Source organism: Neoarius graeffei, chromosome 19 (assembly GCF_027579695.1).
Source record: "Neoarius graeffei isolate fNeoGra1 chromosome 19, fNeoGra1.pri, whole genome shotgun sequence".
NCBI lineage: Eukaryota > Metazoa > Chordata > Actinopteri > Siluriformes > Ariidae > Neoarius > Neoarius graeffei.
In genome coordinates, this window is record NC_083587.1 from 27,708,643 (window position 1) to 27,724,343 (window position 15,701).

General features: G+C 41.6%; 1 protein-coding gene across 5 annotated transcripts in view; it reads left to right on the forward strand.

Annotated features, from left to right (window-relative positions):
• LOC132867168 (anion exchange protein 2-like) overlaps positions 1–15,701 on the forward strand; it is a 103,585-nt gene that overhangs the window by 49,056 nt on the left and 38,828 nt on the right. For all 5 annotated transcript variants that reach the window (XM_060899937.1, XM_060899941.1, XM_060899938.1 and 2 more), the window contains one exon: positions 7,378–7,559. In XM_060899937.1, coding sequence (XP_060755920.1) covers positions 7,378–7,559 — 182 coding nt within the window. The remainder of the gene's footprint in view (positions 1–7,377; positions 7,560–15,701) is intronic.

Genomic DNA, 15,701 nt, shown 5'->3' on the forward strand with positions numbered 1-15,701 from the left:
GCGCAACCTTACATAGGTACTGGGGTGTTCCAGGTGGCTCAGTGCAGCGTAGACGGTTGTGTTGATGGCATCCTCTGTGGCACGGGCGCAGATAGAGGGGGGGACGGGGGGGATTCGTCCCACCCAGATTTAAATTCACCTTGTTTGGTCCCCCCCACTTATAGGGAAGAAAAAACGTCTATGCTGTCTTTCTTTGCATAAGGCAAACCTCACGGAAAAATCAAAAGACTAATTACCATTCGGTTTATTGAGGTGCACAGCAGTATATACATAGTTGCAACTGCGCAGACTGCACAGGTTGCGAGCTCGAGCTTGGTTGCTATGGTTACCCACAACAAGTTTGACAGGCATATCGGGGACAGCGCCTCCTAGTTCAGAACCCCAACACGGCATGATGAAGGGTGCCAAAAGGCAGAAAACGATTGCATCGTTTTGTCAAAAAAAAAAGACTGGAAGTAAACTGTGCCTTACTTTATCATATGACCTTGCAATTTTTTGATAGTCTGTTCAAAGTAATGTCGTAGTGAAAGTAAAATCGTACGGAGTAGAGAAGCCTTTCTGGTAGCCTCCTTCTTTCGGTGGTAGCCTGTAGATACAGTGCTCAGAAGGCAGTTTTAATGTTTAATCTGGCATTCCCTGCCATAATTTCAGCAAGCATATTGTTTCATAAGGAAACTTTGCGAAGAGTTGTTGACTGACTGCCACTCACGCAACACACAGGCATAGTTAGAAAGTCAGGATGCACTGGTTTACACCTTACACACACACATGTAGCCCAGCCTCTCGCTATGTTTAACAGTTGGAACTTAGCGGTTTTAAAACTAGTTTTGCAGTTTTGCAATTTCTGTGCGTGATGATAATGTGTAAACTTTGGATTTCCATAGGCTATGTTAAAATGTTATCATTGTCCTGGCCTGCAGGTAGTTCCTGGTGATGGCAGTGAGGGAGGTGAAATAACATGTATACACACTAACGTTCAAAAGTTTGGGGTCACCCAGACAATTTTGTGTTTTCCATGAAAAGTCACACTTTTATTTACCACCATAAGTTGTAAAATGAATAGAAAATATAGTCAAGACATTTTTCTGGCCATTTTGAGCATTTAATTGACCCCACAAATGTGATGCTCCAGAAACTCAATCTGCTCAAAGGAAGGTCAGTTTTATAGCTTCTCTAAAGAGCTCAACTGTTTTCAGCTGTGCTAACATGATTGTACAAGGGTTTTCTAATCATCCATTAGCCTTCTGAGGCAATGAGCAAACACATTGTACCATTAGAACACTGGAGTGATAGTTGCTGGAAATGGGCCTCTATACACCTATGGAGATATTGCACCAAAAACCAGACATTTGCAGCTAGAATAGTCATTTACCACATTAGCAATGTATAGAGTGTATTTCTGATTAGTTTAAAGTGATCTTCATTGAAAAGAACAGTGCTTTTCTTTCAAAAATAAGGACATTTCAAAGTGACCCCAAACTTTTGAATGGTAGTGTATGTGTGTATATATATATATATATACACACACACACACATATACATGTGTATATATATATATATATACACACAAAATGGAATCATTTGCTGACAGCTCAGTCCCCCCCAGTTCAAAAATCCTATCTGCGCCCCTGCTCAGTGGATCTGTTTGCTCTGTATGCAAACTGGTGAGGATCGGAAGTTGGAGGGAGGCAGTCTTTGATGTGCTGTGCCACCAGTTTTTCAAAGCATTTCATTACCACTGATGTGAGAGCTGTTGGTCTGTAGTCATTAAGACTGTTGATGGCTTGCTTCTTGGGGACAGAGATAACAGTAGTGGCACAGTGGTGTAGTGGTTAGCACTGTCACTTCACAGCAAGAAGGTTCTGGGTCTAAATCCAGCAGCCGATGGGGGCCTTTCTGTGTGGAGTTTTCATGTTCTCTCTCATGTGGGTTTCCTCCGGGTGCTTCAGTTTCCCCCACAGTCCAAAGACATGCAGGTTTGGCTAATTGGTGGCTCTAAATTGACTGTAGGTGTGAATGTGAGTGTGAATGGTCATTTGTCTCTATGTGTGTCAGTCCTCCGATGACCTGGTGACTTGTCCAGGGTGTACGCCGCCTCTCACTCATAGTCAGCTGGGATAGGCTCCAGTTTGCCTGTGACTCTGCACAGGATAAGCGGTTACAGATAATGGATGGATGGAAGGATGATGTAAGAGCTATTAGACTGTAGTCATTAAGACTGTTGATGGCTTGTTTCTTGGGGATAGGGATAACAGTAGTGGCACAGTGGTGTAGTGGTTAGTACTGTTGCCTCACAGCAAGAAGGTTCTGGGTTTGAACGCAGTGACAGACGGGGGCTTTTCTATGTAGAGTTTTCATGTTCTCCCCATGTCTCTCCGGGTGCTCCGGTTTCCCCCACAGTCCAAAGACATGCAGTTAGGTTAACATGGGGCAGCCTTGGGCTGAAGTGCCCTTGAGCAAGGCACCTAACCCCCAAGTGCTCCCCAGGCACTGAAGCATAGCTGCCCACTGCTCTGGGTATGTGTGCGCTCATTGCTCACTTGTGTGTGTGTGTGTGTGTGTGCATGCGTGTGTTCACTGCTTCAGATGGATTAAATGCAGAGGACGAATTTCACTGTGCTTGAGTGTGCACACGACAAATAAAGTCTTCTTCTACTTCTTCTTCTTTTAAGCAGGATGGGACTGTTGCTTGTGACAGGGAAAGATTGAAAATCCTTGTAAGGACCCCCGAGAACTGGTCAGCACAAGCTCTGAGTACTTTGCCAAGTACTCTGTCTGGTCCAGAAGCTTTCTTTTGTTTCACCGTCTTGAGTACACGTCTCACTTGGTGCTCCTGGAGATTGAGTGTGAAGGGCATGGTAGACGGTGGGGGCAGTGTGACTGAGTATGGCAATGTTGTCTCAAATTGGGAAAAGAAATGTGTTAAGGGTGGTGAGATGTGGTGAGTTAGGATCCAATAGCAGAACACAAAACAGAAAATCCAATGAATAAAAAATTATTTAATTAAAGTCCAAAAAGAGTCAACGAACAAAAATAGCAAAAATAATCCAGACAACAACGAGGTAGACAAGGACAAAGTGCTAATATGAAAAAAACATGAAAAATAGTTCTGAGAAAAACTGGAGACAAAAAAACATAGTGCAAAAAACATGAAAAACTGACAAAACGTGAGTGCAAAAAACTGTGGCTAAAACTAGGCAAAACAGAGAGCAAAAATCTAGGAAGCAAAAAATGGCACAGAGACGATGTGAGAACCAGACAAGACGTTCTGGCAAAGCAGACCAGAGCATTCACTTCAGAGCAGACCAGGAAGTGAATGCCAGCAAGATGGAAGTCCCAGCCCGGATCTGGATTGCACTGAACTGGGAGATAGTAAATCTCCGGAGTGGAAGTCTGGGGCAGATCATGACAGAAATGGTTGAGTTCTTCTGCCAGTGAGGGATCAGCGCTAACAGTCACACAGGAACTGCCCTTATAGTTGGTGATCTGCTGAAGTTCCTGCCACGCCTGACTTGGGTTGTTGTGTTTTAGGTGGGCCTCTCAAGTCAAGTCAAGTCAACTTTATTGTCAAATATGCTATACATGCTCGACATACAGCACAGATGAAATTTCAGTCCTCTCTGACCCACGGTGCAAACAGGCAATGCAATAAATAAAAATAAAAATAGAATAATTGAAAAAACAAACAATATAAAACAGTATAAACACTCTAGATAAGAACTAGACATAGACTAAACACTCAGACAAACAATATAAACAGTATAAATATAAACAGTATAAACACTAGATCAGGGCTTTGAACCAGAATTTTTTTCCTATTGGTTCGTTCCGAACAGAAACGGAATTTTAACGTTTCCGGTTTTGGGTTCCACCATTAAATAGACGTTCCCGAACCGGTTAGAACAAAAAAATTTCGTTCCCGGAACGGTTAATTATGTTCCCTGTCAGCGGTTTAACAAATGGCTATAAAGTTATGTCTCTGTCTCATCCAGCTTAAGCCAAATGTAGGCTAATTCTATTACAACCTTCATTAAATAAGACAAGAAATAATTCAAAACAATTATTATTTCAAATGTTGGCGATTTGGATTCTCAGTATGTCTTCCCATCTACACAAACAGAAGAAGTGCCAAAAATGAAAGATAATTCGTTTAGTGTGTTACCAAAGGCTAGTCAGGCCCTATAGAGGGCTACCGCATGACGTCACCGCGCCACGAGATATTGTTAGGCGCCATATTGGAAGACCAAGTACACATCTATGCAAGTACATACATACATACATACATAAAACAAACTACACCTGAAATGTAGCCAGGGCCGGTTCTGCCCTAATCTGGACCCGGGTGCAACATCGCGCAACCCCCCCCCCCCCCCCCCCCCAAAAAAAAAAAACATCAGTCTAAATCAGGACAACCATCACATAACTATAACTATAAACATTTTATATCAACTATTTTAACTAAATGGGCTATAATAAATAAGCCTGCAGGCAGCCACGGCGGGCCGCCTCAGAAAAGTAACCATTCAATGACACAACTGAAAGCCTGCAGCCACGGCGGGCTGCCTTAAAAAGTAACCATTTGTCCTACCTTAAAACTCGTTTTGCATTTTCTGCCTCCTTTTTTGTATTTTTCAACCCTCCGTTTATTTTCTTTCCTTTTCTGAAAACCCGATTTGTGTCCAGACATTTTGTTCTGCTACCAACGAACTAACTCGTCAGGTCTCGTCTCTCGAGCCTGCGATGATTCCCGTGGGAAGGGCAACAACTGATACATTTTTACAAACAGCCAATAGGGAGGTTGCATCGTTCAGGCTCTTCTTTGCTCAGACACTCAGTAATGGAGACGTGATAGTAGTCCACCTTCCCGCTCTCTCCATTCAGTCAGCGAACGTCACACAGGAAGTGAACCCCAGCGGGTCATAGAAACTTGCGCAGGAGGAGAATGGCTTTTTTATTTGTAGGCTACGGAAACTTTGAGGAACGAAATAAAAACCGGTATTAACCGGTTACCATTATTTTTAATAAGCGTTTCTGTTCCGGAACATAAAAAATAATAAAGTTTCTGGTTTCGTTTCTGTTCCATGTGAAATAGAAAAAGTTCCCGGTTTTCGTTTTCGTTCCTTGAACCGGTTCAAAGCCCTGCACTAGATAAGAACTAGACATAGACTAAACACTCAGACAATATAAACAGTGTAAACACTAGATAAGAACTAGACAAAGACTAAACACTCATAAACAGACAATATAAACAGTATAAACACTAGATAAGAACTAGACAGACTAAACACTCAAACAATATAAACAGTATAAACACTCTAGATAAGAACTAGACGTAGACTAAACACTCATATATACATACATACATTATATATATATATACACACACACGTAAATTGGTGCAAATAAACAAACAGTCAAGGGCACTTGAGGTATAGCAGGTAAACATGAAATAAGCAGTATAAACAAACTAGCAGCTGTTAAGGTGAGGTAGTGCGGAATCAAATGAGCGAGGTAAAGTGAGATGTGCGGTCCCTGAGTTCAGTGTGTTAATGAACGATGAGATGTATGTGTGTGTGTGTGTGTGTGTGTGTGTGTGTGTGTGTGTGTTTGGGGGGGGGGACTGTGAGGATGACATGTCAGATGCTGAAGGGGGGGCAGGGGGGTGTGCAAGCAGAATCTGTGGCAGGGGGCAGAGGGGGGAGGAGGGGCAGAACAGGGAGGGAGTTGAGCCTCCTGACCGCCTGTTGAAAGAAACTGTCCTTGAGCCTGCTGGTTTTGGCCCGGAGACTCCGCAGTCTCCTCCCCGACGGCAGCAGACTGAAGAGGCTGTGAGATGGGTGGGTGGGGTCACCTGCAATCCTGATGGCTTTGTGGGTGAGGCGGGAGTTATAAATATCCATTAGAGAAGGGAGAGAGACACCAATGATCCTCTCAGCTGCCCTCACGATGCGCTGCAGAGACTTGCAGCAGGACACGGTGCAGGCGCCGTACCACACGGTGATGCAGCTGGTCAGGATGTTCTCGATGGTGCCTCTGTAGAAAGTGTGTATGATAGGGGCCGGGGCTCTTGCTCTCCTCAGTTTGTGGAGGAAGTACAGACGCTGTTGAGCTTTTTTGGCCAGTGATGCGGTGTTGTTGCTCCAGGACAGGTCTTCAGAGATGTGTACACCCAGAAACTTGGTGCTGCTCACCCTCTCCACAGCAGCACCATCGATAGATAGTGGAGCATGCTGGGTGTGCTCTCTCCTGAAGTCCACAACAATCTCCTTCGTCTTCTCCACGTTCAGATGGAGATTGTTGTCCTTGCACCACATGGCCAAGCGGCTCACCTCACTCCTGTAGATTGTCTCATCACCATTGTTGATGAGACCTACCACAGTCGTGTCATCCGCAAACTTAATGAAGAGATTAGAGTTGGATGTTGGTGTGCAGTCGTGGGTCAGCAGAGTGAAGAGGAGGGGGCTTAGCACACATCCTTGGGGGGCCCCCGTGCCCCTCTATTTTCCTCTTGCATTCCTCCTTGGCTGCTTTAATGCCTCTCCTTAGGTCAGCCCTTGCCATGCTGTACTGAGCCCTGTCACCTGACCTGGAGACAGAGTTATGTGCTTTCAACAGAGACTGTACCTCCCTAGTCATTCAGGGTTTAAGGTTGAGATAGACTCGGATGCGTTTATCAACTGTTACATTCTCAGTGCAGGTTTTTATATAGGACAAAGCAGTCTCTGTGTATGCTTCCAAGTCCTGATGTTCAAGTATATTCCAATCTGTGTGTGCAAAGCAATCCTGTGAGAGCTTCCCCTGGCCAGGTTTTAATAATCCTAATGTAAGGCTTAGTCTGTCTCCTGAGTGGGGTGTAATCTGGCAGAAGTAGTAGTGAGAGGTGGTCTGACAGGCCCAGGTGGTCTGACAGGCCTTCTTAATGCATTTCAGATCAGACAGTAAATAGTAAATAATAAAAATACAGTAAATAGCCCTATTCCACAACTGTAGTAATCCATATTATGTCGAGAACAGCTCAACTAAGTAAAGAGCAACAACATTCATCACTACATTAAGACATGAAGTGATCTTTAATTAATAAAAATAAAGAGAAAACATTTAATTTGAAGTTGTGTCAAAAACACCTGTGTCACCATTATTCGAGTTTGCTGTCTCTCTTACGCCCAGGATCTTATTCAAGGACATTTGAGGGCAGCTCAGTTTCCTGAACTTAATGATGATATTTTCTGAGTCCACCATAATAATAATAATAATAATAATATTGCAACATATCACCTAAGTTCATTCAAGAACTAAAATACTATCACTTTTATCATTTACATTGTATCATGCAGAAGTGTGCAACCTAGTATTTGCAACATATCTTTTTTTCTGCAGTTTCTCTAAGCACCAGACCGTGACCGTCAACCCAAGCTCTGTGACATTTCACACAAGCACTTTGGCCTCATCCAGTCCAACAGGAAACATGACGGGAAACGAGAGCACAAAATACGAGAGGATTCCTGCGGACGAGGCAGAGACCCACGCACTTGGATCAGCCAATTTGGATGACATTAAGAGTGAGTTTATATAACACATCATATCAAAGCCCACTGTTTTCAGGTTGTCACATGAGTGTCTTGTTTTTCTTATAGACGTTTTCAGGAGCCTACTCTCTGATAAACCTCTGATCACTAAATCTCTGGTTCATCATCTTTATTTTTCACCTTTTATTATTCTAAATTTTCATTCACATTCTATACACTGACCTTTTTTAGGCAATTTAATTCATGAATACAATGTTTATCTGAATAACAATTCTGTACTTATGCTTTAAATTTCTCTTTAATTTGTAAACTGACCTTTAAATTTTGCTGTTTCACTCTGTGTGTGTGTGTGTGTGTGTGTGTGTGTGTGTGGTTGTGCGCACGCTCCTTGGCAGCTTTCTCTTCTTGCATGTTCCCTGCTGAGATTTAAAATTAAAACCATTAAAACGCACTGTGAGCCTCACATTATTCAGGGGATGTGTGTGTATGCGTGCGTGTCAGGGTACATGTGCACATGTGTCTCTCTGTGTTGACATTTTAATATTTCCAATTTACAGGAAGCTCAGAGACGGTTTGTGCATCTTCATCCAAGGTTTATCAGTGGTTGCCCAGAACATGAATTTCAGGGTGGTAATGTTGTGGTATTGTGGTTCCAAGCAAAGCTGTTTATGTGAATATTTGGAGGCCCAACGTGACATCCTACTTGGGTTCATGAGTGTTTCATCTAGCAATGTGTCAGCAGAATAAAACAGAGACAGCTATAACAAATGCCCTTGAAGATCACATTCATCACATTAAAACTGATCTCAGCTGTTCGGAGGTAGAGTACCAGTCAAAAGTTTGTACACACCAACTCATTCAGAGGGTTTTGTGTATTTTGACTGTTTTCTACATTGTAAAACAATACCGAAGACATCAAAACTTTGAAATAGCATATTGAACATATATGGAACTGTGGTTAACTAAAAAATTGTTTCAAACAAAATGTGTTTCATATTTTAGATTCTTCAAAGTAGCCACTGTTTACCTTGATGACTTGCACACTATTGCCATTCTCTTAACCAGCTTCATGAGGTAGTCACCTGGAATGCTTTTCAATTAACAGTTGTGCCTCATCAAAAGTTAATTAGTGGACAAGCTTCTTGTCTTCTTAACATGTTTGAGATCAAGCAGTAGCTAATAATAATAATACAGTAAATAGCCCTATTCCACAGCTGTAGTAATCCATATTATGTCAAGAACTGCTCAGCTAAGTAAAGAGAAATGACATCCATCATTATTTTGAGATATGAAGTGGCTTTTAATTAATAAAAATTAAAAAAAGAAAAAACATTGAATTCAAAGATGTGTCCAAACTTTTGCCTGGTACTGTATTTCATGCATCATTGTATGGTTTTGCAGAGTCAAGAGAGACAAAGGAAATTAAGCTTTTTAATAAGGTATAAATAAGGCATAAATGATAAAAGTTAATAAGCTGACTTGGTTAGCAGAGCAGGTTAGTGTGTTCTGATTAGCTATGATATGTGTATAAGCAGTATATGGCAAATACCATGGTCTGGTCTAGTATTCCAACTAATATTCAGTAAGTGTACCTGTAATAATCATATAATCTATCCAGGTTTTTAAAAAAGGGCAATTCCAGCATCATGGATGTGAGATATGCACTCACATTGGCTCAAAATTGTGAAAAAACAGAAATGTGAGACAAGCTTCGGATCAGTGGGTCAACTTGCATAAGTTGTCAAGTCAAGTCTATTTGTATAGCACTTTTAACAATAGACATTGTCGCAAAGCAGCTTTACAGAATTTGAATTACTTAAAACATGAGCTAATTTTATCCCTAATCTATCCCCAATGAGCAAAACTGTGGCGACGGTGGCAAGGAAAAACTCCCTCAGACAACATGAGGAAGAAACCTAGAGAGGAACCAGACTCAAAAGGGAACCCATCCTCATTTGGGCAACAACAGACAACATGACTATAACATTAACAGTTTTAACATGAAGTCAGTTTCATTGATGGAAACTTCATTGATGGAAACTTGAGTGCAAAACTGTTCATGACAACTGCAGTCCTAAAGTTAACAAGTCAACTGTAGTCCTAAGCCATAAAAGCATTACTATAAGTGTCCAGAGTGTCTTCCAAGTGCGACTTTCAACTGTCCATATGGGGCCATTCTCCACAGGAGTGATGTGATGAGACTCCAACCAGACATAGGGCATCAGGATGGATCAGGCAGGTCCGAGGAGCAGAAGAGGTCAGCATCTCGATCTCAGGATTGACATGTAACTCAGAGGGACAGATGGGGGGGGGGGGGGGGGGGGGGAAGAGAGAGAAAACACAGGTTGTTAGGTATGCCCAATGTCACCTGAATAAGTAGGAACAGTATACATTTTGCGCTGAGTACAAGCAGGGACTCCGGCAAAAGTAACTATGACAGCATAACTAAAAGGGGAGAGCCAGAAGGTAACACAGGCATGAGGGAGCCCCGGGACATAAAGCAGCAGCCACTACACCATCAACAAACTTGAGTGAGCAAGCAAGTGGGGGACTGACAGCATCCATACCAAAACATTCCAGTTTACCAAAACACTCTATATCTGAGGACCCTCCAGATCTACTCTTTTACCTCATAAACACCATTAACAAAAGGCTTGACTAAACAGATATGTTTTCAGCCGAGACTTAAATGCTGAGACTGTGTCTGATTCCCAAACACGACTTGGAAGGTTGTTCCATAACTGTGGGGCTTTGTAAGAAAAGGCTCTGCCCCCTGATGTAGCCTTCACTATACGAGGTACCAGCAGATAGCCTGAACCTTTTGATCTAAGTAGGCGTGGCGGGTCATAAAGGACCAGAAGTTCACTCAGGTACTGTGGTGCGAGACCATTCAGTGCTTTAAAGGTCAATAAAAAAGAAAGCACAACTTTATTCATCACACACTTGTGAAATTTCCTCTCTGCATTTAATCCATCTGAAGCAGTGAACACACACATGCACACACACATGTGAGCAATGAGCACACACACATACCCAGAGCAGTGGGCAGCCATGCTAACAGTGCCCGGGGAGCAGTTGGGAGTTAGGTGCCTCACTCAAGGGCACCTCAGCCCAAGGCCGTCCCATATTAACCTAACCGCATGTCTTTGGACTGTGGGGGAAACCGGAGCACCTGGAGAAAACCCACGCAGACACAGGGAGAACATGCAAACTCCACACAGAAAGGCCTTTGCCGGCCGCTGGGTTTGAACCCAGAACCTTCTAGCTGTGAGGAGACCGTGCTAACTACTACACCACCATGCTGCCCAATGGTAGTATTTTATAATCAATACGAAATTTGATTGGGAGCCAATGCAGTGTGGATAAGACAGGGGTGATGTGGTCATATTTTCTAGTTCTTGTAAGGACTCTTGCTGCTGCATTTTGAACTAACTGGAGCTTGTTTATGCATTTATTGGAACATCCAGACAGTAAGGCATTACAATAATCCAACCTGGAGGTAACAAAAGCCAGAGGTGGACAGTAATGAAGTACATTTACTTGAGTACTGTACTTAAGTACACTTTTTGAGTATCTGTACTTTACTTGAGTATTTTTTTTTGGAAACTTATGACTTTAACTTCATTACATTTGAAAGACAAATATCGTACTTTTTACTCCACTACATTCTATCAAGGACTCGTTACTCGTTACTATGAAGCAGCTTTGAAAGTGGATGTTTTTTTCTTTTCTTTTCTAAAACATGATTGGTTTTTTTTCGCAGGTGACACTGAGACAGACTATCAGTAATCACTAGGGTCACGTCACATCCATAGACTGGATAAAATCAAGTTCAGTGATTTCTCAGCAGCATTATTTGAACACGATCAGTTGATGGCAGAATGGAAGGAAGCAGTTCTTCTGGGGAATGCATGCACCCATGGCCATACCTCGAACCCATGTTTCAGTTTTCTGAAAGGAATAAAGATTCATTTCGTTTTAAATATTTGCTTTGTTTGCCGAAAATGAAACACATCACAGCCTACAAAAACTCACTATCCAATCTGCGGAAGCATATTAAGATATGTAAACTAGTGCTGTCAAGCGATTAAAATATTTAATCGCGATTAATGTCGCGACTGTCATAGTTAACTCGCGATTAATCGCAATTTAATCGCACATTTTTGTCACATGAAAAACCATTGTAGTTCTCTTATCAGCATAAAAAAGTGAATGGGCTTGCTCACCGTTCGAACTACGGGGGTACTCGGGGGATCCGAGATCCCCTGAAACAGACATGAGATCCCTTGAAAACATGATTTGGGAAATGTTGGGGGGTCTCTAAAATAATGGCAAAATGATGCTTATTGACATAGCAATCGTGTGTAACAGGAAGCATTTGCATATCCGAAGTGAGCGCGCGATGGAGATCCGCGCTCTGAGACAAGCGCAAGCACCCCCCCCCCAAGGGAAAAAAAAGGGACCCCCCGAAAATATCGGCATAGTTCGAACACTGGTTGTACCAATGTTTTTTTTTTTTTATTGCAGAGCATAACACGTCTTGTCACAGCCACTGCAAAGTGGGGCTGGAGCCGCCGATGGGAAAACGAAACTTAAGCCGAGCACTGTGGCTCTTCGGGGGAGGGCAGAGGACTCTGGCTGTGCGGGGCATGGCATCATGTCACAGAGCGTTAATCTCGTGATAAAAAAATTATCGCCGTTAAAATTGAGTCAAGTTAACGCGTTAATAACGCGACATTTTTGACAGCACTAATGTAAACGTTTTATTCCAAGAGAAAGCTTGCAATGAAGTTGTCTGTGCTTTTAGAGCTAGCGATAACGTTGCAATAGCTACTGTATGCAGTCTGGTTAGTCAAATGACTTTCTCTTGATTTGCCTACCAAGTTGCCATCGCCTTGTCCACAGCTAACATTAACACATAGCTAGTTAACTTGGACACTGTGTTAGCACGTAAAAATGGAGTTATGCTAACATGAATAATATTAACTTATCTGAAGTCCTTTCAGAAATACATTTTAGCATAATCTTGCCAAATAAACAGAATGTAGAAATCTTTCTTTTCTAGTAGCATTAGCTACCCAATATGATTTTGAGTTTGAAAAGAGTTTGCTAACATGTCAGGTGGAGCTTCACTGACTTGCTAGCTTAACCTTAAACCACCATGATGGCACAGCATGCATTCATTTTGTGAATTCATATTTCTATCTTTGGTAACGGCATTAGGTTTTGTAAGCATTGTGGCAATAATACAACAATGTGTTGACAGAAAATGTACTTTTAATACTTAAGTATTTTTAAAAGCAAGTATTTCAGTACTTTAACTTACAGTGGCGCTTGAAAGTTTGTGAACCCTTTAGAATTTTCTATATTTCTGCATAAGTATGACCTAAAACATCATCAGATTTTCACACAAGCCCTAAAAGTAGATAAAGAGAACCCAGTTAAACAAATGAAACAAAAATATTATACTTGGTCATTTATTTATTGAGGAAAATGATCCAATATTACATATCTGTGAGTGGCAAAAGTATGTGAACCTTTGCTTTCAGTATCTGGTGTGACCCCCTTGTGCAGCAATAACTGCAACTAAACGTTTCCAGTAACTGTTGATCAGTCCTGCACACCGGCTTGGAGGAATTTTAGCCCATTCCTCCATACAGAACAGCTTCAACTCTGGGATGTTGGTGGGTTTCCTCACATGAACTGCTCACTTCAGGTCCTTCCACAACATTTCCATTGGATTAAGGCCAGGACTTTGACTTGGCCATTCCAAAACATTAACTTTATTCTTCTTTAACCATTCTTTGGTAGAACGACTTGTGTGCTTAGGGTCATTGTCTTGCTGCATGACCCACCTTCTCTTGAGATTCAGTTCATGGACAGATGTCCTGACATTTTAATTTAGAATTCACTTGTATAATTCAGAATTCATTGTTCCATCAATGATGGCAAGTCGTCCTGGCCCAGATGCAGCAAAACAGGCCCAAACCATCATACTACCACCACCATGTTTCACAAATGGGATAAGGTTCTTATGCTGGAATGCAGTGTTTTCCTTTCTCCAAACATAATGCTTCTCATTTAAACCAAAAAGTTCTATTTTGGTCTCATCCGTCCACAAAACATTTTTCCAACAGCCTTCTGGCTTGTCCACGTGATCTTTAGCAAACTGCAGACGAGCAGCAATGTTCTTTTTGGAGAGCAGTGGCTTTCTCCTTGCAACCCTACCATGCACACCATTGTTGTTCAGTGTTTTCCTGATGGTGGACTCATGAACATTAACATTAGCCAATGTGAGAGAGGCCTTCAGTTGCTTAGAAGTTACCCTGGGGTCCTTTGTGACTTCGCCGACTATTACACGCCTTGCTCTTGGAGTGATCTTTGTTGGTCGACCACTCCTGGGGAGGGTAACAATGGTCTTGAATTTCCTCCATTTGTACACAATCTGTCTGACTGTGGATTGGTGGAGTCCAAACTCTTTAGAGATGGTTTTGTAACCTTTTTCCAGCCAGATGAGCACCAACAATGCTTTTTCTGAGATCCTCAGAAATCTTTGTTCGTGCCATGATACACTTCCACAAACATGTCTTGTGAAGATCAGACTTTGATAGATCCCTGTTCTTTAAATAAAACAGGGTGCCCACTCACACCTGATTGTCATCCCATTGATTGAAAACACCTGACTCTAATTTCACCTTCAAATTAACTGCTAATCCTAGAGGTTCACATACTTTTGCCACTCACAGATATGTAATATTATTGGATGATTTTCCTCAATAAAAAAATGACCAAGTATAATATTTTTGTCTCATTTGTTTAACTGGGTTCTCTTTATCTACTTTTAGGACTTGTGTGAAAATCTGATGATGTTTTAGGTCATATTTATGCAGAAATATAGAAAATTCTAAAGGGTTCACAAACTTTCAAGCACCACTGTAAGTAAAAAATTGACTGTACAACTTTCACTTGTATCGGAGTAACATTTGACCAGTGGGATCTGTACTTTGACTTAAATAATGAAGTTGGGTACTTTCTCCATCTCTGACAAAAGCATGAACTAGTTTTTCTGCGTCGTGTAGTGACATTAAATTTCTTATCTTAGCAATATTTCTGAGATGAAAGAAAATTATCCGGATAATGTTATCGATGTGAGTTTCGAATGAAAGACTGGGGTCAATAATCACCCTGAAGTCTTTTACTGCTGCACATGAAGAAACAGAAAGGCCATCCAGAGTTACTATGTATTCAGAAAACTTACTTCTAGCTGCATGTGGTCCTAGTACAAGTACTTCAGTCTTGTCAGAGTTAAGCAGAAGGAAGTTAATAAGCATCCAGTGTCTAATGTCCTTTACACATTCCTCAATTCTATTAAGCCGGTGTCTCTCATCTGGTTTTGCAGAAACATACAACTGTGTGTCATCAGCAAAACAGTGGAAACTAATACAATGTTTATGAATAATATCACACAGAGGTAACATTTACCAAGACAAAAGCAGTGGAACCAAGACAGAGCCTTGTGGAACACCAGACTTTACCTCAGTATGTCTAGAAAAATCACCATTTACATCAACAGACTGATAACAATCAGTTAAATAAGACCTGAGCCAGGAGATAGACATTCTCTTAACTCCCACGTTTTCTAGTCTATCCAGAAGAACGGAATGATCAATGGTATCAAATGCTGCACTAAGGTCAAGCAACACAAGCAGTGAGACACAGCCCTGATCAGAAGCCAACAGTAGGTCGTTAACTACTTTAACCAGTGCTGTCTCTGTGCTATGATGAGGTCTAAATCCTGACTGATACATTTCATGAATTTTATTCCTATGTAAATATGAGCATAACTGCTGTGGCACAGCGTTTTCAAGGATCTTGGAGATAAAGGGGAGGTTTGATATTGGCCGATAATTGGACAGCTGACAGGGATCAAGGTCAGGTTTTTTAATCAGGGGTTTGATAACTGCTAGTTTAAAGGTTTGGGGTACATGGCCGATCCTAAGAGAATAATTTATTATTTTTAGAAGCGGTTCAAGTACTTCAGGTATTATCTGTTTGAATACATGTGTAGGTAAGGGATCTAGTACACAAGTTGAGGCTTTTGGTGCGGAGATTAATGAAAGTAATTCAATTTCTCTAAGCGGAGTAAACATTCTAATTGCTGATCTGATACAGTTA